This window comes from Cryptomeria japonica, chromosome 7 (genome assembly GCF_030272615.1).
Source record: "Cryptomeria japonica chromosome 7, Sugi_1.0, whole genome shotgun sequence".
Lineage (NCBI taxonomy): Eukaryota > Viridiplantae > Streptophyta > Pinopsida > Cupressales > Cupressaceae > Cryptomeria > Cryptomeria japonica.
Genome location: NC_081411.1, coordinates 775,473,017 through 775,498,999, shown reverse-complemented (window position 1 = coordinate 775,498,999; position 25,983 = coordinate 775,473,017). Strand labels below are relative to the sequence as shown.

At 39.1% G+C, this 25,983-nt stretch overlaps 1 protein-coding gene across 1 annotated transcript in view; it reads right to left on the bottom strand.

The window, feature by feature from the left end:
- LOC131050053 (1-(5-phosphoribosyl)-5-[(5-phosphoribosylamino)methylideneamino] imidazole-4-carboxamide isomerase, chloroplastic) overlaps positions 1–25,983 on the bottom strand; it is a 64,747-nt gene that overhangs the window by 12,045 nt on the left and 26,719 nt on the right. Inside the window, exon 5 of the mRNA XM_057984193.2 lies at positions 20,746–20,847. Within this exon, the coding sequence (XP_057840176.2) occupies positions 20,746–20,847 (102 nt within the window). The remainder of the gene's footprint in view (positions 1–20,745; positions 20,848–25,983) is intronic.

Sequence of the window (25,983 nt, the reverse complement as noted above, 5' to 3'; positions counted from 1 at the left end):
CTCCTCTGTCCTTGATGCGAAGAATGATGTACCTCCTTGGTCTTTCTATGTGCTTGATGAGGCTTCCTTACTGTCAAGTCTTCCTTCTCCGGTAGCATACCTTGCCTTGAAGTGCTAGCGAAGGTCATTCTTCTATGTCATCATGTGGTTTCTTCATGTGGTAGAATGAGGTCTTGAGGCTAGCTTGCAACTCCTCAAACACTTGAAGTCTTCCAACGCTTCAAAGCACCTTGAGTCCTCCTTTATGCATCTGGAACGTCCTTGATGGTGATGGGCTTAGAATAGGTCGTCCTTGTCCTGGCCTGATTTTCTCCATCTGCAAAACAAACCAAAAGGTGATTAAGGACACATAATAAATTCATTCCAACATAGCATTTTCTACCTTAAAACATCAACAAGAAGACATCAAAATGAAGTTCGCTCAAGATCCTTCCCACGGACAAGCCCTTTAAAAATTTCGCTCTGGACCCTTTGGGGTCAGGAGCGAAATTTGCATTCTAGCTCAAATTTCATCATCTCCTTGCCTTGAACTTCTCTTGACCTTTGAATTGCTTTCTCTTGAAGATATCATTGATTTGACTCCCAAAAAGACCCAAAAGAGGATTTCGCTTTGGACCTAGGCCAAGGACAAGACCTATAGAGAATTTCGCTCTGGACCCTTTGGAAGGGTCAAGAGCGAAATTTGCATACTATGACAAAATCTTCACATTTTGTGACCACAACTTGTTCAAATGCATGTCTAAGGATCCCCTTAATCTCAACCAACACCAAGTTTGATGCAAAATTGGAGCAAAATGGAGTTTTTAAGGATTTCGCTCTGGACCCTTTGGAAGGGTCAGGAGCGAAATTCCTGATGAGGCTCAAGTTCTATCATTTCTCCACTCCAAAATACCTCCTAAGACAAGCACATGCTAGCCCTCTCTCCACCAAGGTCTAGGAATTCACATTTTGGCCTTCATCATGAGCAAATTAGGTGAAATTGAGAATTTCGCTCTGGACCCTTTGGAAGGGTCAAGAGTGAAATTCCTCCTTATGCTCAAATCCTGACTTCATTTTCATATTTCTTCACTCCAAATAAGTGTTTTGCCCTCAATAATGCCTGGGAATGAGTTAGTTCTAAGTTTGGATCAAAGTAGAATGTCCTATAGAGGAATTCGGTCTAGACCCTTTAGAAGGGCCAGGAGCGAAATTTGACATTTTGGTCTCTCCGTCAGGATTCATATATGGAATATAACATTTAAGTATAAGTTATACTTTAAGTTATATTCCATATTTACTGTCAAGATGTTTGAGAGTGGTTTCGAACCTCCAGGAGTTATAATGCAAAATCTAGTTTTTGGAGGATTCTTCAATTTTCCAGACTTAGTCAAATTTCAGGATCAGGATGACATTCCAGACAGCCAAATTTCAGGACATTTGACCTAACTCAGATCTTCAAAGATGATATTCACTCACCAAGCTTCATTGACCTCCTGAAACTCAAACAAGACACTATTAGCAACAAGAGCAAAACTAGGCCTCAGGGAGACTTTCAAAGAAACCCTAACCTGGAGCACCTGCTGACTCCCCCTGGCTCAAGCAGAGCCTGCCATCCTAGTGATCCCCCTAGCGACACTCAAAATGCAAAGGCTAACAAACAAAACCCTAAAAACCTAGAAAGCGAACCCCAGAAAGCAAAAAAAATAGAGGTCCCCATTTGCAATGGGGCGATGTGTGAATACGTCACAACAGGCTTCAGCAACCACTGCTCATTAATCAAATCAGCACACCTGGCAGGACCTGCTTCATATACTGCCTAAGCTCCGCTGTTGGTCCTGTATGTCATGGAATAGTGCGAAGGAATTCCGAAAGCCTCACCAATTGACTCCGGAGTCAATGTTGCCACGAGCTTGCCATCAGGCATTGAGATTGTCTTTCGCTCCAAATTATAATGCGCTGCACATTCCTGGACCAAGTCTGGGCACTGAATAGCAGGAGGAAAACTAGCTGCCACAACAATTCTGCTTTTAACAATTTTGACAGCTGTTGGTAATGGATTGTGCCCTGTTGTCCTGAACATGTTGTTGGTAATGGACTGTGCCCTGCTGTCCTGAACATTCTGATCTTGAATGCAGCCAAATTGAATGTGCCCAAATTAGTATCGCTGATCTCTTCCCATCTTGAATTCAGCCCGGAATGGGGAAGGAAACCTTTCATTTCTACCTTGATCAATGCCTGCCTGGAGAGGGTAGGCGTCTTGCTTGAATCAGCCATCCTGGGAAGCACCTTGGAAACGATGAAAACAAAGACTAAGTATGACCACCCTTCACTTCTCCAATTCTTCTTTCCTAAATCTTGCACGTGAGAAATGGAATGCCTTTCCAAGAGAAATGGAATGCCTTTCCAATCTTATATAGAATTCTTCAAAACGTCCTGCTAAGTTAGGAGGCATTGAATTAGCAATTGCATTCATGACACATCATACTTTCCCCAATCACTGCGCCATGCAAAGGAAACTTCCCATGCGAGTGAGTTTGAATTTAGAAGTTTCCTTAAATGCACCAAGTCATGCGTCATACTTGGAAGATTCTCTTCGCCAACTCACTGATTTTCACTCTTTCCAATTTTGGAGGGAAATTGAAGGATTTCTCAAGATTTGCTTGATTCCATTCTAACTTGTCGTCTCCTGCTTTTGAAGGAATTTCCACGTCTCTTTTCAATGTCCCTATTTTTTAGGGATCCCCCTAAAATTTAGGAGTCAAGTTCATTGGATGGAGAATTTTGCCATGATTCCGAATCTATAAAATTTTCCATATTCTGACAAGATTCGATGTCTAAAAATAGCAAATTCAAAAAATTGCCCGAGGGGAATTTTGCTTTTTTTTATTCTTCCTTGACCCCTTGGCTTCCATGCCTTAGGCAAAATTTCAATTTTTTAAGCTTGAGCGTGGAATTCATTGTCTTGGAATTTTATCACTATTTCCTTGATTCTCCTTGACTTAGCCATCTCAACATTCTTCTTTTGGGCGCAATTTTGCCTTGGTCATGGACTCTTGGAATTTCCATGCTCTACCCATTTTGGCGCTCTCCATCATTCCTAGGCGCTATTTCTTCAAGGAGGAATTTTGAACTTTTCCATCCTTTCCTTGACTCTTGCTATTTGGCACCCTCTTAGGTGCTAGGGCAGAATTTCACATGAGGCATGGATTTTATACCTTTTCCACCTCTCCTTGGAAAGTCCATTTTGGCGCCTTCCATTAGGCTAGGGTGCATTTGACACTTGGAAGGGAATTTCAACTCTTTCATAAATTTCTTGCACCCCCCATTTTGGCGCCCTCCATAGGGCTAGGGCACATTTCACACTTGGCCAAGGATTCTTGCAATTTGTCTATTGTCTATGCACATTGCATTTTGGCACCCTTGCTTGGCCTTGGGCGGAAATTCCTCCCGAGGAAGGAATTCATTAATTTGCTCGTTGTCCATGGGCACACCATTTTAGCGTCCTCCCTCATGTCCAAGCGCAATTTGACTTGAAGAAGGAATTTCTTGTTTTGTCTTTTTCGCCTTGAGCATGCCATTTTGGCGCCCAATTACTTCCTTGGGCGTGATTTTGCCTTGGTCATGGATCCTTGGAATTTCCATGCTATCCCTGGACAGTTGGATTTAGCGCCCAACTGCATACTTGGGCAGAATTTTCACTCTGGCATGGATTCATGGAATTGATCATTCGATCTTCCAAACTTAGAACATTTTGATCTCCTTGTGATTTTGAAGTGCCCTCCTTGACTTGGGTGAATTTCTGAGCTTTCTATTTCAAGCATGGGGTTCCAGCACTTAACCATTTTCTGGCTTTCTTTGTTTGCTTTCTGACTTTCCGGAATTAGAGATATCTGCAAATGTCTGATCTCTGTCGCCCTGTCCGAATGATCCTGTCAGCACTGACTTTCCAAAAATAGAAACCTTCAAAGTGTCAGAGTTAGACCCCTACACAGGGTACAGGAATGACTTACTATAAATAGAAACTTACTAAAAATAGTCAGTTTGATTTTTGGCAAAATGACGACATTCCAGGACTCGGAAAAATCCCTATAAATGGGAACTTTCTAAAAATAGAAAGTTGCTCCGTTTTGGCTCAAATTTTACTGGGAGGTTCCTTGAAGGGTCCTCATTCTAGTCGTATGTTTAGTTTTTCCAAAACCCTAACTGAAACCCCTAAAATCTAGGACAAAAGGTAGAAACCCTAGAAAGGACAGAACAAGCCCTAGACTTCACCAAACTTGCTCAAACGAGAAGCAGATCAACTTCAAATGACCCCCGAACATCTACAAAGTGGAGAGGCTGACGAGACTGCCACCAAAACACACAAAAAAAAACAAGACCAAACGACCAAAAGGGCCTAAAAGTTGGGGGGTCCCTATCTGGGATGGGGTGATGTGTGATTAGGTCACAACAAGATCCATCTCCTGATCAAATAACCATGCAAGTAACTTGTGAACCTAGATGGCCTCACAACTAGCAGTACTAGCTGCCATATGCTTTGACTATGTTGTGCTTAGTGCCCTTGAAGTTTGGGTCCTGCTGAAACAAGATACTATTCTTGAACCCAAGCTAAAGCAACACCTTGAGGTGCTCTTCCTATCTGTTGGACTACCTGCCCAATCAAAGTTTGTATACCCTTATATCTTCACTTCACCATCTCCAAGATATCTCAGACCATACTGCAATGTGCCCTTCAAATATATAAGCACACGTTTTGCTACTCTCGACTCCTGTAATGTCCCACTCCAAGTGGAACACTAGGAATTGCCACTAAACAACCTGCTTGTTTGTTTAGATTAAAAATACTATGTTTTTCATTTAAGGTGTTATTTCAGAGCTAGACGGAATTGCAGAAGTGTGTATTCTATTTGGGTTTGGGTTTTGTAATGTTTGACGAAGCAATGTGAAACCAAGCATATATTGCATAAACTCAAACAGATAATAAAACATGGATTTGTAATCTTGAAAGAGTAATTTTCAAATTTACTTCAGTTTAGGAATATTAGAAAATTCCCCAAAGGATTACAAAAAGGTATGATAAATAATGCTACTAACCCTTATAAGCATACCCGATAAGGTTGACCTTTGTAGGAATTAAGTATGAAGGAGTTTTAAAATATTTGCAAGTCTGATTTGTATTGCCAGCCAAGCTGGTTACTCAGAAAATGAATTAAAATGTTCCAACTTCTTCAAAACTGATATGAAAACTGTCCCAATCTGCTGGTGATGACTTGTATTTGCAGACGCAGCATTTTTTATGCACATTAGTGTTCTTTCTTGGCTCCAAACATCCTCAAGGAGGGTCGGCCACACAAGTAGACACCTCTCTCAGCAGTAGCAACAAAACTATCAAAATACTAACTCCAGACTCCTCTTCTAACTGCTGTAATCTATCAATAAAAGGCTGCTTTCTAGCTTTACCAAAACTATATAAAGGAAGGAGAATAGTGATATCTCTCCACTCTAAGCAACCCAAGAAGGGTTGGCCTAGCATAAAGGCAGGTCACTCAGAAATTATGTTAAAGCTGCTCCAAACACCTTCCAAAAACAGATATAGATACAGTCAAACTGCTGGAAATGGAGTTTCACACAAACCCCAATCTGAAAATGCATCAAAAGACTCGTATTCACTTCCAACAAGCCAAATAGGGTGTGGCTAAACAAGCAAGCTCCTCTTTCAGAGTTCTATCAGCAAATACCTCTTCCAAAACTGATTTCTTTGTAGCCCAACTGAGATCCCTGGAGTAGAATCTCCTTGCACACTCTTGGCTGGTCTCTCACAGCTACAAGTGTGTTTGCTGGTGGAGGTTTTCATCTCCACAAGCAGCTCTATCCCCTAGGGTTCAGCCACGCTCCTCTCAGGAGACAAGAAAGAGAAATAGTCCAACATAAGCCCTTGGCTCCTAAGTTTGCCTTTTTATGAATCTCTAGAGCCATGCCCTAATTAGGGCTGAAACCCTAAACTCCAATCAGATTTTATGAATTAAATAATAATTACTTTTTTCCACATAACAGATCTTCCCTTTTGGAGTGCTCACTTTATGCTATATGCTTTTTTACTCAAATCAATCTTTTATCTCACTTCCCCTTTCACCCTCACTAGGAATAAGAACTTAGGAAAGGGTGAAACTTTATATTATAAATGTGTTTTAAGTGACCCAAGGAGAGATTATAAAGTTCTATGCATCAACTTTAATCTCTCTTTCAATTTGCTTTTTTTCCTCTCTCTCTCTCTAGGATTTGTCACTTTCTGATGATGTTTAATGTAGTTTCATGCTGGCATCTTGAAGGTGACACAATCAAGAACTGGCTCAATCCCAAAATACTCTGAAATGGTACCTAAATCCTGAGGAAACACCATCATAAATGTCCTCTAGCCATCTCATTAGTGTACAAGGACTCATTGATAGACTAACTTTTGATCACTGATCCTATCTAGAAAGAGGGGACATTACAATAATCCACATCCAAACATTACTTATTCAATGGTAATTGATGTGCATTAATATATATTGCTGAACATAGTGTAACCGCTGCTCATATATAGTTCCTTATTAATCACTGTGCATTTATATTTAAATATCGCCTTTTCTCTTTCTTTATCTGTTTTATGCCTGCAGTGGTATTCCTAATGAAATCATTGCCATAGTGCTTAATGATTGTTCCTCACTTTGACTTCTGTAGAATGTCTTCATCACTTCTACGTATATTGAAATCTTTATGCTTGGGGACATCAATGTCACTGCAATAGCATTTTGTGGTTTCAAACTTCCAAAGATCAATATCGATGGTAATATCATGTTCCTCATTTATCATTAATACATACACCATATACACCAGCAATAATGAGTTTGATGTTTACTTATTCACGTTCCTTTGTATGAGACCTCTTATCTTTGTTTAAACATTTTGCCAAAATAGTCAAATGATTTTGACATCAATGACAAATTTTGCCAACATTGCAGTCCTTTGAATTATAGAAGACTCTGTTGACGTAGTTAAGGTCGCAGAACTACGACTTCATCCGGCCAACGCAGAATAGAAATGCTAAGAATCCTCTTGAGATAAGGAAATCCCTAATGCTGTGTGAATTTGATCAAGGGGGATGACCTCAATGTTTCGGTTGTTAGGTCTTGACTGCAGGATAGCTTAGTAGTTGATGTGTTTTGTTGGAAACACAAAGGGGACTTACGGTTAGACGGAATTGGTTGGTTTTGTACAGGTTCCCTAAAGTTTTACAGTCCTATATCATCTGACTTGCTTCTAATTGAGATGTCATTTCAGCTTGACTGGAGGGTTTCTTTAATAAAAAAGAAAAAAAGGAGGGACAAGGATACAGAGTGAATAAGAACAGCTAACTAATTTAACTAAGACAGCATATTTCAACACATAGACAAAAGTCTCAAAATAACTAGAAATTACTTTGCCAGCTAATTAGCACAACTAGGTAAAAACCAGTGCAATCATCTAAGGATTTTGAATTTTCAAGCTATTAGATATGAATGATAGACTCTTACACCCATTCATCCAAATCAAATAACCGAACTTAGCACAAAAGGGGCTCAGACTAACCATGCAGAGGAAACAATAATCAACTATTTCCTAATGGTATGAACCAAGATTTTCCATCAAATACATGCATAAATAACTATCTGAAAGTAAATACAATTGCAGAAATATGAAATAAATGGAGAAGAGGACCATGCATTCACAGTAAAACAAACACAACTTTAACATCCATTAAATCTTGTATATATTTCGCCAAAGTTTTTGCAACAATCTTTGTTTTCTGCCTCTAACAAAGGAGGAACTAACTCCTTTATATAGAATTCCCAAAAAATGGATGAATGGCCAAGATTTTAAACTTAATCAAGGGGGCCAGATTCATCCTTTATCAAAACTGCCCATACCCATTTATGGGAGGCAAAATATCAGCAACAACAAAAGGAGAAACAATAACTACCAAAAAGGTAATCAATAACTCCCCAAAAAGCTGCTCCAAAAAGTGCACATGCACAGAGCTCAAGATTTACAACTGTTTTGGTAGTTAGGAATGAACTTTATATCTAAAAAGTGCTTTTTAAGATTTAAAAAAGAAACTTGTATTTTAGGAAAGCACTTTCTCCTTTCCTGTTGTGGACCCTTTTTCCAAAAATTCATCCTCGTTGTGCAAATACTCCTTCCAGATGTCCCGACTTGTTGTACACTCTGCCCGAACATATTCCTGAAATCTGATGCATAGCTGGAACAGCACCATGCTTGAAGGCATAGGAGGATGGCGTATTTTATATTGCATACCCTCCAAGTGGCAATCTTCATGCTTTAACCCATCCTTCCAGTCGGACCAATGAGCCTCAAAACTTAAAATGTCCAAATGCAACCCACTGGCAAATTCTAGGTCTTCCATGGAGTATGCGACCTTATCAATTCTCAATCTATCCTCCCAGTTTGGTTGTACTTGATTATCGGACAAACTATTTTTCCAGCCCAAGACCATTGATCTGAGGATCTTTCCACCAAGATCCCTCATGTTTTTCAAAATTTCCTCGCATTCCTCCTCCTCTTTATTAATGGTATCTTGTGTGTCATCGTTCATGTTGGCAGTCCAATACCACTCCTTAAAAGTGCTGATGTCACAGGGATCCAGGATAGCAGACAATGTGGGAATCTACGTGTGGGTCCAAAAAAGAGCCCTTATGAGGGGAAGAATTGTACCAACCACCTCATGGACCCTGAAACACTCCCTCTTTACTTCAAACAATTTGACAAGAATGGTCTCTCGGTGGTGGGCCATTTCCTTTACATCTTCAATGATCCGCTCTCCTTTTTCCTTAATGTCCCGAATCCATTACCTGACGGCCTTGGCGGTATCACGTACTCCTTCAAACTTGGTTGTAGTCCTTTGTGCCAATGCCAATGGGGGAACATGGGATTCAGGGGCATGTTGCAATGGTTTCAGCAGGTGATCAATGTATCCCTCAACTTGCTCAGCACGAACTCGGTACATGTCTCTCTCAGCAGTCATTTCGTCGAGTTGTTTGAGCATATTCTACACGGAATCCTTGAACTCTTCCCTTTCTTGCTCTTTGGTGGCTCGCCCTATCGGGATGGTCGTAATACTATAATCGGCCAATGCTATCTGATCTGCTGGCTTATCTGTAGGCGGGGTAGCGATATGGATGGTGCAGTTTCTCTGCTCATTCTTAGTGATCCGGGAGTAGGTCTTGGGCTTTTTCTTACCTTTGGATTTTATCTCTCCTATGCGAGAGAAGATATCCTCCAAGTTGATAGGTGGCTTGACAACTGCTTTCCGCTGTGCACGAGCAATTAACCAGTCTTGAGGGATGGTCTGTCCGGATGTTATTGCCAAATTCCCACTCTGCTCCTTGGAGGTTTCAGCTGGCTCACTGCCTATCTGCAATTTATCGGTCATAGAAGGAACGGACACAATATCCAATCCCTTACTTATGGCTGAGTTTTCCCCTACCTCGATGAACAACTGTCGGGTATCCCCTTGTGATGTCTGCTCTTCAGTTTTGTCGGGCTCCTGGTTCTCATCCCCCTTTTGTTCTCCCTCAACGGTGGTGTCATCTTTGTCGGCGCTATTCAATTGTAATTCATGTCGACTTCCCTGTGTGAGCTCACGTTTACCAGCCTCTTGATTAGGTGGAATTTCTCCCTCCTCAACTTGGTTCTCAGGTTCATCAGAGCCAACGATCCCGACCTCTGCATCTGGCTCACCTTATCTCGGAGGATTATTAGCCTCAAACGCATCAACATCACTCTGGGGGCGGAGCAGGTATATAGTCAAGTTCAACTATATCATCCTCCGAACTGAGGTCCTTGGATGACGAACTAACTTTCGGCCTCCTAATAGGGATCTTTTCCCTTCTGGTTCTTTTTGATGTCCGAGTCCCTCTATTGGCGCTGGCTTTCTTCCTCTTCTTTCCGGGTTTCTCAACCTCTTCTTTTGGTGCGCTTGAGGTTCCCTCATTCTCCGAAGATTGGGAATCGAGACTGCCCATCAGATTGTATGTAAATTGAATCCCTTCATGGGTCAGTTTCTCGATTCGCTAGGATAACCAGTGATCGGTATACCTTCTTGGAGCCTCCATGACCGCCTCATAATCAATAATTGGATACTGAGACCAATCAATGCCTGGCAAGAGGTACTTAACTGCCTCAAATTCTTGGACTTGCAGCAATTGCCATAATCTGTTACCTGATCTAGGACCCGACGGTACTCATAAAGCCGCATTTGCTGCACACTTAGCCTGGAATACTCACACCGTCGGACCTCATAGTCATCAGAACAGTTGCTCCAATAATCCTCAATTGATGCCTTCACTCTGTAGCACCTGCCATAGGCTCTCTTTGCCAAATTGTCATGATCGAAACACTTCCTCGAGAAATGTTCATGTAGGCCATAGGATGCTAATTCAGCAAATGACTCATCAGCTTTCACCGAATTCTTGAAACGCACATCAAGGTCAGCCAAGATCATGGGGAAGGTGAATCCGGACTGTTTCTTATCTCTGAGTAAGCTGCCAACTGGGTGCGCTTGTCTTGCGACTTCCATAAGGACTATTTTGTCTGTCGGATAGCGTGGAAGTCGGAATGGTGCTCCCTCAAAGCCTGCTATCCGGAGGTAAGTGAACCTAGGGAATTGGATGAACCAAGCGCCATACTTTTGTATCAAAATGGTAGCCTACTCTGAAAGCCTTATGTGCAATCCTCCTTGCATTAACCGGACCAGGCGCATTGTAAAGGCGTCATTGACACGCTCATACTAACCAATTGCGTAAGCAATGTTGTTCTTTTCTCTTTGAGCTATGTCATAGTAATGTAGTTGAGGGTAGACCTTTCTTGATTAACCCTGTCAATGGCTGGTGTCGGGCAAACATGTAAATCAGGTGGCTGGTGTTGGGCATACTCCTTCCCAGATTTGCACACAATGCATATTCTTTGCAACATTTGCTCATTCACACAAAGTATTTTCTCTTTGTTTCACATTCACTCCAACACGGCATTTATAAGAATGTGAATACCATGTAGGAAGTGGTAACTGCCATAAAACTAACTTGGTTAAACTGACACAAAAAAGACTTATCAACTAAACAAAGTTATCAATTAGTTTGTTTGTTGGAAAGTAGTTACAACCACTATCAACTGTCCCATAACTCCCATAAGATATTAAAAACATATTTTCAATCACAAGCATTTGTCATTGCTGAAGACAATGCTTATAAATATGTTTATTATGAATACGTCTGTTGCTGATGGCAATATAGAACGAATAGAACCAGTTCCAGAAAAAAACACAAAATGGATATGAAAAGAATTGTAACCAAATACATTGTAAATTTTGTACATTCATCATTCTGTGTTCTATAATCTTATATATTCGCTGTGAACTCTTCATTCTGGAATACTTATATATTTGCTGTTGTCAAACTACAGAGAACAAAATGGATTGCCAACTCCAGACTGGTAGACATCAATGACAAATATAGCAACACAATGGAAATCAGGAACATGCCTCAAGTAATTAGTGTTGGTGATGAGGTGAATGAGATAATTTGATTGAAAAAAATGGATCCGAAAACAGGCAAATTTTGGCAGACAGCGAAACCAAGAATTAAACCGCGGAAAACCGTCTTAAAAAAATTAAGGTATACTGACGCCAGGTTTTATGAACAAAGCAAGGCTTCGAAAGAGGATACCAGCGATACAGGTTATTCTGGCTACTGTTTTAATTGTTGGTTATATGGACACCGAGCTGTGGATTGCCGTCAAAAAAATGTGAGTTCCCCAAGCCCTAACTACGATCATCTTAAAGCTTTTATTGCCAAGCAAAAACAGAAAAGCTTGGAAGAAAGCAGAGATTCAAAAGGGATTTTTCCCTTGGTAAATAAGCCTACCCTGGGATCTAGGGTTTGCACGGACAAGAAATCTGAAAAACGCACTACTACTCGGCTTCCAAAAGTCTTCACTGTAAAGGATTTAGATAGACAGTTGATTCATTTTGCCAAAACAAAGTATGCACTGCAGAATTCAAGCAACCTCGGGATTGTGGGGGCCCTAAAACCCAGAGCTGAACCGGCTAAGCAATCCAATGATCCCCATTCTGCCTTGGGGAGAGGGGGTTTTTCAGTGGCCCGGGCGGATCCCGGGGTTGCTAGGTTGAGAGAATATGAGTGGCAAGAGGTAAAAAGCAAGAAGAAGGTAAGATCACATTTTGTGGAGAGAGTGGAGATTCCTCTAAGTAATTCTTTTGATACACTGAGATTAGAGAAGATCTCTCCAAACATCAGCTCTTATTCTCCCCCCCACATTCGCAATGGGGTTTTGGGAAGGAAGGGAAACTTCAGGGATGAGAATCACAAACGCACTAAGCTAACTGGATCAAATCCAGTTCACACCCCCCCTTCCTTTTCGAAAACCCTAAGTATCGGATCAGGGTATGCTGCGGCTGGGGAGAATATTGAGGATCATTCTTCAGAGCCTCATACACATAAAGACAGGTATTACTCTCCCCCTCACCGTCGATTGGCTGGTAAGCATCCAGTCCATAAACCCAATCTCACGAAAGGTGAACAATTAAAGGTATCTAACTCTGTTTATACACCGCCACATAGGCGAAATAGTAAGCATTTATTTGATCATAATAGAGATAGGACAATTTCTAATTATGAATCTAACAAAGTAATCCTAGAAATCAAATCTATAGCACAGAATCAGAACTATTTTGCAGAAGCAGGTCTTATTGTGCGCTGGAAAGGAGTTGGAGCGAGTTTACTGGACATCACAGAAGCCCTAGAAGCAATGCTCCCATGTGAGGTAAGTATCACCGCCCTCATAGATTTCTTCTTCCTAATAGATTGTAAAAATTCAGAAACCAAAAAGGTAGTATTAGATAGTTTTAATTTAAAATTCAGGCATGAATCCTTTTTTGTAACCAATTGGATGCCTTTGTTCAATCCTTTACACCTAGAAAACTTTGTAGTAGAAAAAGCTATTTGTCTTAGGAATTTACCAATAGAACTTGCTAGCTTAGAATCAATTACCAAAATTGGTAACAAAATAGGTAAATTTATTAGAATTTGTGAAACTATGCCAAACAAATCTGAGAAAATTATCATTGTGAAGATGAATATACATCAGCATTTCATACCTCATATTAGTTTATGTTTTAATTCGAATACAATTATCATTAATCCAATTACCATGGAAAATTTCTTAGAAACTAATCTTAACACTATGATACCTAGAAAATTAACTAATCTCCTAGATAGGAGTTTAGATGTAAACATCAACTTTCATTCGAGTAAAGGGGGCTTCACAATTACAAATGTAAAGGAATGTTCCACGGACAATCTACCTTCCCCACAAATAGTCGAACCCCCCTGTAAGCCTAATAAGGCAGTTGAGGTAATTGGCAATCAAGTTTTGGTCGCTGAGGAACCTCCATTTTTTATGGGGAATCTTACCCCCCATAATATACCTGCTGAAATCAACAGACATGATCCTTTGGTTGATAACCATGTCAACCTAAATTCTGCAAGGATTGAAACACAATCAGAAATTAAAGATAGGCTCCAGTCACCCAGATCGGTAGCCCAAACTGTTCCTACTAGTCATCCTACACAGTCTCCTAATTGCATAGAGGACAATCTAACATCCTCTCAGAATTATGATCCTTCAGTTGCAACATCACAAGGTTACCCCTCTAAGGATGGAAAATGCACCAGAGAAGTTACAGCGGATTATATAGGGGAAACCTTAACTGATGAACTACTGGACCTATTTACAAATGAAATCTGCGATGAAGAGGAGCTTAGATATCAAAAGGATGTCCTAATTAAAGAAATCTTGTTGCTTAGAAATTCTGCAGAGGATAATGACGCCTCATTAGTAAGTCAACAAGAGGTTGAGGAACTAGTAAATAAGACCCCTATGAAAGCCCACCCTAATGATCTGGATATGATGATTGAATCCTATGGACAAGAGAACATTGATGCTGAAGATTCACTCGTTGATCCAGGAAGAGGGTATGGAAATGAAGTTCCGATAGAGGCCCCTAGTTCCTCTCCTCTGCTTAAAGATAATGCAGAAAATAGCATAGAAAACATTGATGGTATTTTTGGTATTACAAATGAAGATAGAGAACTAGGTATTGCCACTAATTTGGAAGGATTATCTTCCCCCAAAATAGACAAGATTAAAAAGAAAAGGGGTAGGAAATCTTTCATAGAGCTTAGAAACATAGCTGGCAATGCTGATAACCAAATAAAGATCTTTGACATTCTGAACAGTGGGAAGGGGAAGTGCCTTCCCAAGGACCAATGAGAGTCACATCCTGGAATGTTAGGGGCCTAAACGCCCCTAACAAACAAAGACTCGTTAAGAGTTATCTAAAAAACTTTGATTCGGAAATTATAATCTTACAAGAAACTAAACTAAGTACAGATGAAAGCATAAAATTAAATAATAAACTTGGCATATGGAAATCAGAATTTGAACCAGCAACAGGGGCATCAGGAGGCCTAGCAGTCTTATGGGACCCCCGAAAAGTTTCTTCCCAAGTCTTGTCTAGTAGTAGCAACTGGATGGTCCTTAGGATTTGCAGCCTAAAATCTAACCTAAAATTCAATTTGATTAATATTTATGGTCCTACACTAAACACAGAAAAGAGAAGGGTTTGGCAGGAAATCCAGTCTATACTACAATCAAGCAAAACAGAGACGCATATCCTAGGAGGAGATTTTAATGCTATTTTGAACATCAATGAAAAATTTGGTGGGTCCAAGTACATTTCACAATCTCAAAAAGATTTCAGTCAATGGGTCACAGATAACAATCTAATTAATATTGAAACCATCAATGGGTCTTTCACTTGGAATAACAGAAGAATGGGCTTTAGTCATATCGCGGAAAAACTAGACAGATTTTTGTTTTTTGGAGAAATGGATAGTTTTGACCAACTCTTAACCGCAGAGATTCTTCCAGATGCTGGATCGGATCACTTCCCCATTAGATTGACCATTACTGAGGATTGTAAACCTAATAGGAACCCGTTTAAATTTGAATTTATGTGGTTCCAGGACCAAGAACTTATCAACCTTTTGGAGAAATGGTGGAACCAAACAACAGTTGAGGGTTCTAAGATGTATAGTCTAGTTAATAAACTCAAAATTATTAAAAACAAAGTCTTGGAATGGAATAAAAACAAATTTAATAACATCTTCGAAGAAAAAATTCAGACCGAACAAGAATTAGAGAATCTTAATAACATAGTCATAGCCCAAGGCATGAACGAAGCAAGCTATCTAAAAGAAAAGGAACTCATGGCTAAATATAATTCAATTTTACTGAAAGAGGAAATCTATTGGAAACAGAAATCCAGGGAAACCTGGCTCAAAGAAGGGGACAATAACACCAAATTCTTCCATCAATCAACCAACCTAAAGAGGAATATTAACAGGATTTCCAAGATTAAAGATGATAGGGGGCAACTCTTGGAAAACCCCAAAGATATCGCAGCTCATATCACCAAATTTTATAACTCTCTTCTTAATAATTTGGAAGCAGCTAATCTTCAAGCACAAAATGAAATGTTAAAGGCCATACCCAAATTGATCACGGATGAGGATAACATCATGATGAATAGCAGATTCACCTTGGAAGAAGTCAAGACTGCATTATTCCAAATGCAGCCAGACAAAGCCCCTGGGCCTGATGGTTTCCAAGCGGGTTTCTTCCAAAAATGTTGGCACTTTATGGGAACAGATATCTGGCAAGCGGTAGAGGCAACCAGGAACTCGGGTACTATCTTATCGGAAATCAACAATACCTTCTTCACTCTTATTCCCAAGAAAAATGATTGCATCGAAGCAGGAGATTTTCGACCTATATCGCTTTGCAACACTATTTACAAGATATTATCTAAGTGTTTGGCGAATAGACTTAAAACTCTTCTGCCGATTTTAATCTCAGAAGAGCAAACCGGTTTCATAACCAATAGATCGATCCTAGATGGCATTATCATTGCCCAAGAATTAGTCCATACCGCACAAGCGACCAAGGAACCAAGTATGTTTATTAAAATTGATATTCAAAAGGCATATGACAAGGTGGACTGGAGATTTCTTTGCAAATGCCTGGAAGCCTTTGGATTTTCCAAGCAATGGATCAATCTCATCTTCAAATGTATCTCTACCCCTAAGATCTCGGTCCTCGTTAATGGTACTCCAGAAGGTTTTTTTGGTATATCGCAAGGCATCAGACAAGGTGACCCATTGTCGCCCTTTCTATATGTTATCATGGCGGAAGCCCTAGGGAGAACTATCAGAAGGAAACAATCAGAAGGTAAGATTACAGGTTTAAAAGCTGCAGATAACATTCCGTACATTACGCACCAACAATTCGCGGATGATACAATCCTCCCTGGATCCGCCAACTGTCAAGAGGCGAAGGCCTTCAAAGATGTCCTTAACCTTTATATGAAGGCCTCTGGTCAACAAGTCAACTCTCAAAAATCAGAGATCTTCTATATTAATACCTTGCCTAATTTGGAAAAGAAAATCTGTGATATCTTTGGTTTTAAACCAGGCAGTTTCCCTTGTAAATATCTTGGTATCGAGTTAGATAAAGGTCTACAATCTTCCAAACTTTGGAAACAAGTACTAGCAAAGGTCCAAGATAAGAAGAGTTCTTGGAAAGGTAAGTGGCTCACTAAGCCAGGAAGAACCATAATGATTAAATCAGTTTTATCTGCCATACCAACTTATCAAATGTCTATTCTCCTACTACCTACTACTATCAAGCACGACTTAGATAGGATGATGAGAGAATTTTATTGGCAAGGCTCATCTGAGGAAAAGAAACTTGCCTTAATTAAGTGGGATAACCTTTGTAAACCTGTTTCTATGGGTGGGCTAGGGATTAAGAATTTACTGTGGCAAAACCGTGCCCTAGGTGCCAAGCTAGTTTGGCGACTCTTCAAGGAGCCTAACACTAAATGGGCTTCTATTTTGCTACACAAGTATATCCCACAGGCCGATCTCATTAATATCTTTAGGGCCCAATCCCATGTTAAAGGATCGTGTGTCTGGAATTTCATTAAGGACTCTATTGGCATAATCAGCAAGTACCTCACTTGGGATGTGGGTCTTGGGGACCGAGCTTTGTTTTGGGAGGACTCCTGGGCAGGTTTCCCCTCGCTACTCAAGGAAGGTTTCTCGCCCAATTTCATAGAAACTTGTAAAGATAGATTTGGGATTTACCTTAAAGACTATATTAAAATAAATGAAGATGATGTATTAAACTCAAGAGGTCTTCCTTCAGATCTACAAAGTCAGAAATTATTCAATATTATAAAGGATAGAAGCATCACTATCAAAAATCGTTCGGATTCCCTTATATGGGCCGGATCCAATAATGGGGAATACTCAGTTAAGGATGGATATAAGACCATAATTCGCGAGAATCATATGGATCATTTAGACATTCCCCTTAATCTCTGTTGGAACAAAGCTTGCCTTCCCAAGGCTGGGATGTTTCTTTGGGCAGCTTTGCACGACAGAATCTTAACCGCTGATAGGATTCGTAAACTAGGCTTCGAGGGGCCTTCTAGGTGTCCCTTATGTGAAAACCAGGAAGAGGATGTGAATCATCTCCTGTTAAGCTGCCCCTTCACCCAGAAGTGCTGGAATTGGCTGCAACAGTCCCTCGATTGGAAGTCTGCTCTACCTGCGGACCTGTTGGGCCACCTCAAAACCTGGCCAGCTCTGTACAAAGACAACCTATATAAGGACATATGGATTATATCCCCCTCCATCCTAGTTTGGGAAGTCTGGAAGGAACGTAACAGAAGAATCTTTACAAACCATAAATTAGATTGGAATAGCATCACTAATAAAATCCAAGCTTCAATATCAGAAAAGATCAATAGCAAACTGCGAGACACTACGTGCTACGAAGACTCTTTCAGAACTTGGGACAACAAGATCAGACTAAAATGGCCCTCATTGATCGTACCGAAACTTTTTGGTAGAGGAGGTAACAAATCAAAATCAAATAGGTCTAATTGCACCTGGATCCCACCGGAGAAAGGTTGGGTCAAGCTAAATTTTGATGGGGCCTCCAGAGGCAACCCTGGGGTTGCAGGTATTGGTGGGATTATCAGGAACTGGATGGGAGAAATTATCTCTAAATTCTCTCAACCCATCAAACCCACTTCAAATAACATGGCAGAATGCCTGGCGGCACTCGAAGGCCTTAAAATCTGCAAAAGACTCAATTTTCCAAAATTAATTATTGAAGGAGATTCTCAAATTATCATTAATGCCATCAGAACTAAAAAGACACCAAATTGGATACTAAATTCTAAAATTGAAGAAATTAATCACATTCTTGAGTCCTTCCCTGAGATTCTTGTAAAACACACCTATCGGGAGGGCAATTCTGACGCAGACAATCTAGCTAATTTAGGAGCAAATGGTATATCCATTTTGGAATAATTTAATTTTGGTTTTCTCCTATATTTTTATACCTAGTCTTGATAACTTATAGTTTCAATATTGATTGTATCCTCCTTTTGAGATGTTGTTAGCATTAGGGGATTTTGCTTACTCCGCTTTCCCTTTTAGAGAATGATTGCGGTGCTGAACTATTAGTTGGATTTGCCATCATTAATATATGCATTTGCTTGTGGCATATAATTACTCGACACTCGTTCCCTTGATCGTGCTCACCCCTACATGTGTACCGCCTTCTTAACTCTTCCAGCTATCGATGGAGCTTACTAGATCTTTCTAGAGTCACCAGTCTATACCTATATAGAGGTCTCTCCATATGACTGATTGTTCTCCTAAGGACCTTAATAGTACTATAAGTTGTTAATGCTAGAATTAATCTAGGTTCATTATTTGTAGTCATGATGTAGATGTGGGCGGCTTGATGTTTTAATGGTTATTCCTGGTTCTCTTTCATTAGGTCCTCTACTAACGATTAACTGCATAATGATATCTAGATTATTACTTGTAGTTTTAATTTATTTATTTAGTAAGATTAGGTAGATGTCACTAATGTTTATAAATAAGATTACATGTATTTTTGTATTTTTATCTTACCAGTATGTATCCCACTCCTTTATGGTCTGTTTAGGATGATTATTTATGCTCTAAATTGCTAACCATGATTTCTAATGAGGTACTCTCGGAACAAGGTCTCACTGCCTAAGGTAAATTTATTCTTAAAGTTGATAAGTTGACCATTGGTTGTCAAGGAAAGTGTTATGCATTTCAGGAGGAAGGACTCAACTCGGCACCAAGTATAAGCTCCCTTTGAAGTTATAGGACCGCAGAATGATATCTCAAAATGTGATCAAAATTGTAACTATCATGGTCATTATAATTTGTAAATTGTTAATTGTTAATTTTTTCGGTAGTGGGTATGCCCACGGACCTATGTATTTATGAAATCTCGACAAAGCTCGAGTCGTGGGAATGCCCACGTATATTTCTATATCAGGTATAGGACTTTTGTCCCGGGCAAGGCTGGAGGTTTTCTCGACCACACTCTTTCCTACCAGCGCCCGCAGCGAGTGGGGTTATACTGTAAAAATTATTTTTAATATTAATAAAATTTTGGCTTCGGCCTTTTACCGATCAAAAAAAACAAAAAAAAAAAAAAAAAAAAAAGTAATTAGTGTTGGTGTTCTTCCTTTTTCTCTTCCACACTTTAGGTAATTGCAAAAGAGCATGAGCTAAGTGTTTTAGGTTGGGGACCTTTGTGGGCCCCATCATTAGTTTTAGGTTTACAATAAGACATCTTTTTAATTAATAGTGGTTTTTTAGTTTAAATGCTGTTTTTAATGTAAAGGACCCCCAAATATTGCCAAATGTCCCCACAAATGAGAGATATCTCTACTTCGCATCAGCAATGGAATACTTCATCCCCGGGACATCCCTGTTGTGGGGCACACACATGAAACCCCAAGAACATGTCCCTAGGGCACAATGGAAAAATGTTTAGGCCATACAAAACTAACATATCCATAAACTGCATTGTTTATTATGGAGATGATAATCATGAAAACCATTTTATTTACACTTCGTACAATGGTAAAGAAAAAAACAATACTCCATTATACTATGGTCACAGTGAATATACAAGTACATTTGGTCATCTTCAAACCTTAATAATAAGAAAAAAAATGTATAAAAGATCTGTATCAAAAAAACAGCTCGAATGGCATTGATAAAATAAAACTTCATATGGTTTTAACTAAAAATGGCACAGTTACTGAAGAAAAAATAAAAGTGGAGAAAAAAGGAAATAATAAATGTTTAAAAATATGATGCATGTGAAAACAGAGTCTAGCAGAATTAATCTAAGGGGATCCAATATGGGGAAGTGACATTTGGTGCACCATTTTAATTGAATCTTTGCATACGGCACTAAAACAAAGTCGAAAATCTGCAGAATAAATCATGTCAACCTATAGAAGAGTGAAAACTGACAACATTGTGTGGCATCATGTAAGGATAATACAAGCGTGCACCAAATTGCTTAGTGAAAGATAGGCCTGTTTATCTACGAGATCATTTCATACAGCAAAAAGCTACTCATGAATGGCTTTTTAAATGGGTATAGAAAAAAAATTTAACACAACTTGCTACATCGATTAAGGAAATTACAATCAATAATTTCAATTTTCAATACCTTTTTTCTACAACTCAGATCCAAAACCAACCTTGATTTTCCAATCAGTAGCACCAAATCCCTAAGCCTCTCCATATCCACCTTGCCATTATTAAAGACATACTGCAAAACAAAAACAAAAAGCTTTAGTTAAGAGAAAAACATATTGTGAATTGTCAACGAGTTAAAACATATTGTGAATTGTCAATGAAGACTACGTACCCAGTAGAAGCCTTAAGAAACTCAGATACCATTTAAGACTTTTTACCCAGTGACAGCCTTAAGAAACTCAAATATCATTGAAACATCCTTAAATTACAAAGTAAAGAGGTGTTTCTATTATTAGACTACTTTCATTGTATGGGAAGAATAAAGAAGAAATCCTGAATCCAAAGGCATTAAACATTTGGGATCCTTGAGATTATCATCGCATAAGCTTTAGTTTCTACTTGAACAGATGAAATAATGGAACTATATGCTTGTTTCGTGTATTAAAATTTGTTAGATTCTAGGTGTGACACATGCCTACACTTAGTCTCCAGTAGTAGCTAGTTTGGAGCTGTAAGTGGTATATTACTTTGGTGGAAAAAATGGTTCCTATTTAAGACAGGTGAAAGAAAGGAGAGCAATCAGAATACCCAGTCAAAGGGATTTAAATGAAAATATTTTGGAACTGTGAAGATTTGAGTAATTTTTTTGCATTTAATTTTAGTTTAAATACCACATGTTATTTGTTGTTTATTAATAAAATATTAAAAATTATGTGTTTCTGAATTGATAGTTTAACTTCCTCTGTATAGATAATTGTTAAGACATTTATGAAAGAGTATTTAATAATTCACAATGCCCTTACAAGTAAGTTTCTTGTAAGAAGCCACCTTCAACAATAAAATTCAATCGATAAACATAAAAAATTTGATGTCCGTATCTTTATGTCAGATTTGCCAAACTTACTCAAGAACAAACATGCCTAGATTGAAGTTCATCTCCCTTGGGTAATAGTCATCTGAATGCTTTTAACCTCAAGATTCCACTGTCTGTTGCATAAAGCTTTTGAATTCAAAATGTGTAAAAAATGTTAATCAGGATAGTCATGAATGATGTATTTAAGATTTAGAACGAATGATTCCTTAAATAGATATTAAAAAGATGATCACGTGAGTCATGTAGGCCCAACCTAACAAAGAAAAATAAACGAATTCCTTAATTCAACAACTTGTGTCCAGCAAGTGTTGGCTCTTTTGGAAGTTCTCTATGATTCAGGTTGCAGCATTGAGTTATTCAGGTGTCAATTCTAAACAGAATTCTAAGATTTTTCAAAAAATTGATTTTTTTGGCATTTCTATGATTTGTGAGGCGCTTCAAAACAGAATCGAAGAGCAATCTTTTGCAACATCCAAATTTGTTCAAAACTTCAACCTATAATCATTGACTTATGACATTGACAAGTGGCACCACAAAGATAACCCCATACCAACAGTCATTATCCAGCCATCATCCTTATCTGTCAATGCTTTTCTACTTGTTGGAATGTTTGTCATTGATGTCAAGAAGATATTCATATCTTTGATGAATGAATGAGATTAATAGACAATTGAATATGGTCATTGATGTCAAAGGTACATAGATTGTTATTGATGTCAAAAGTGATCTATGCATCTGGGGTACTTCCTTGTAGCAATAGCGTTAAGGATGCAATTTGTTTGAAGTTACATGAAATGTCTTTGTTACAAGTTGTTACAACAGATCAAATTATGAAATTGTCTTATGACAATATGAATTCACAATTTCATGATCATAGGGCATTCTACAATCAGTTGTAATCAGCAATCAGGATTCTGCAGAACGAAGGTGATGAGGCTTGTTCGATAGATCAACAGCATTTGATTATTCTTTCCCCCTCTAAGCAACAGTGATTCCCTCTAGACGGGATGAAGGATTAGTTAGGAATAAACAACAATGATTAGAGGGGCATGTTAGCATGAAGAGACACCCGCTTCATGAAGGGACACTCCTCAATTCACGGGTCACAACTTTAGAGGAAGGGCACAGCCCTCCAGCCCTGATGGAGGGGTATAAGAAGATCACGCCCATCATGCAACAAGGATGAAAAAAAGAGACATCAGATTCAGACATTGACAATCCGACTCGGCATACAGTAATAATAATATCTCTGCAATTTGGTACGGGAATGATATTAGTTAACAATATGATGATATTTATTTAAATTGCTCTTTGAACCAATATAGGCTAGCTAGAACATAATGTTGATATACTCTCTTTTATATATATATATATATATATATATTTGTATCATACAATCTGTTATATTGTAAATGAGGACAATAATGCATAATCTTTATGTGTTTGATTAATGCTATCAATCATGGTTAAGGAATAAGGGGATACAATTAGGGGAAACAGTGATGAAGTCCTTTCCCAAGTATGCCACCTCATTGTGGTGACCGAATGGTCCCATGAGGACAAGGGGGCACAAGGAGTATTGCCCTTGGGATTAGGAGGAAAAGATTTTGGGGAGACCGTATAGTAATTGTCCTAACTTCCCTATCATGATTGGCCATGAGATTAAGGAATTCGGATCATAGGGGTTGTTCATGTGTTTTTTATGACACTTCAAACACAAAATAAAATATTAAGTATTCTATACTCTCTTGAATAAGGAAACCTCGAATGCTAAACTTCGTAATCAAACAAGGCAACCCCAGGGTTTACAATGTGAACAATCAACTTTAATGATGGATAGGCTCAGTGCATTGATGTGATATTGCAGGTAAACACAAAGGGACTTAGGTTTGCTAGAACATGGAAACTAACTTAAACTAGCTTGAAAATAAAAGACAAAAGAGATAAGGTTGGAGAAATCTAATCTAAACCTAAGGACAATGATGACAATAGATAGTGCTTAGATAGATAGATTCCATAAATCAAGCCTTGCTTCGCCATGAGGAAACAACTACACAAAACTCATGCAATCTCCAAAGATAACGAAGGATTTTCATATTGTAAAACATTCATCCAAATACCCAATACTAGCCCAATCCAAATGAACATCCACAACCAAACTAGTGCTTAATTAGGTTCAGACTAACCATGCACTGCAATTTGCAATCAACAAACTACAAATGGTACTGTTGTGACGTTTTCACACATCGCCCCATTGCAAATGGGGACCCATGTTTTTTTTGCTCGTTTTGCTCGTTTTCGCTTTGCTTTTTCTAGGGTTTTGTTAGTTTGTTAGTTGTCTGGATTTAGGGTCAAGCCTTAGGGTTCTAATTACCGTCTTTTCGGACCAAAATCCAGTCGTTTTTGAGGGCTTTTGAGTTTCCTTTTCTAGAATGCAAATTTTGAATGAAATGAATTCGCCAGAATGGTCTAATTTTCAATTGGAATGTTGAGGCAGAGCTTAAATTTGTCTAAGTGTTGAAGATGAAATGTGAATTTTTGTCCAATTGAATATTTTTGACCAAATTTTGACTTTTTTGAATTTTGATCCTAGGCATTTCAAATGATTTGTTTTCGCCTTGTGAAGTGATAAAATGTGTAAAATCATGATATTTTGGCCTGTAGGAGCAAAATCGCTCCTGTCCCTCAGTGAAGGACAGGAGCTCAATCTCAAATATCTCATCATTCTTGCAGGGTCAAGATGAATTACGAATTGGAAATGATGGAGAAAGGCGAGATCTTTCCATTGAATATAAATTGAAGATTTTCATGAGCACAGAAATGCCTCCAGGGGAAAGATCGCTCCTGTCCCTCAGTGAAGGACCGGAGCTACAAATTCAATTTCGCCTTGTCCTTGCAAGATTTTGATGACTTAATGATTTGAGGACGTCCAAAGGAAGATGCTTTGCCAAATGAATATAATTTGAGATGCAAAAACGAAGGAGAATGACCTATATTGACCAAATCGCTCCTGTCCCTCTCCAAGGGACCAGGGCGAGGTACCTTGTAGCTCTCGTCCCTCTCCCAGGGACCAGAGCGATTTCCTTCATTATGCAAAATCCAGACAAAGGTCAAGGCAAGTTTACAAACAAGGAAAAACATGAGATAAATGCGTTGAATATAAATTGAAGATTTTTGGGACGTCCCTAACAGTGCTAATTGCCTAAATCGCTCCTGTCCCTCAGTGAAGGACCGGAGCTACAAATCCAATTTTGCTTTGTCCTTGCAAGATTTTAACGTCTTGACGATGTGAGAAGGTCCAAAGAGGTACATTTTATCAAATGAATATAACTTGAAGTGCTGTCGGGGAGATCAACAGGGTAGCAAGTCCGGCTTGAGTGAGGTCCTGATCCTGAAATTTGGCTAAGTCTGGAATGCCCTGATCCTGAATTTGACTAAGTCTGGAAACTGAAAAAACCTCCAAAAACTAGATTTTGCAATATAACTCCTGGAGGTCTGAAACCACTCTCAAACATCCTGAAAGTATATATGGAATATAACTTAAAGTATAAGAAAGAAGAAACATAGAAGGAAATGTCACTTATACTTAAATGTTATATTCCATTAAAATTGTCCTGATCGAGAGTGCGAAAAGTCAAATTTCGCTCGTGTCCTTCTCCAAGGGTCCAGAGCGAAAAGCGCTCCTGTCCCTCTCCAAGGGACCAAGGCGAATCGCTCGTGTCCCTTACCAAGGGTCCAGAGCGAAAATGCTTAGTTGAGCCATTCCTGACCTTGTTTGGACGAATCGAGACATCAAAGGCATGGTGAAGGACGAAATGAGCATGATAGAACATCCAGACTTGATCAAAAACAATGAAATGATGAAGTTTTGCCTAGAGGGTCAAATTCGCTCCTGTCCCTCACTGAAGGACCAGAGCGAAATTCTTCATAAGGTACGTTCTGGGCAAAGATCAAGCAAATTTTATGTTCGAAGGCAAGAAAGGAGGTCAATCGAACCCGTTGAAGACAAATTGAAGATTATCAAACGTCAACAAAGGACCAAAATGCTTAAGTTCGCTCCTGTCCCTCAGGAAGGGACCAGAGCGATTTTTGTTGTAGATGATTTTCTCGCCAAATTTCAACCGATCTCAAGGCATGAAGGCAAGAAAGGAGGCATTACGAATCCGTTGAATATAATTTTCGAAGGTGATGAAGTGAAATGAGGCCCACAAGAGCAAAATCGCTCCTGTCCCTCAGTCAGGGACCAGGGCGATGAGGTACGTATCTTCCCACTTTTTCATTTTTGGGCGCTAAACAAACATTTTTTAAATTTATTTAAATGCTAGAAAAAAATCG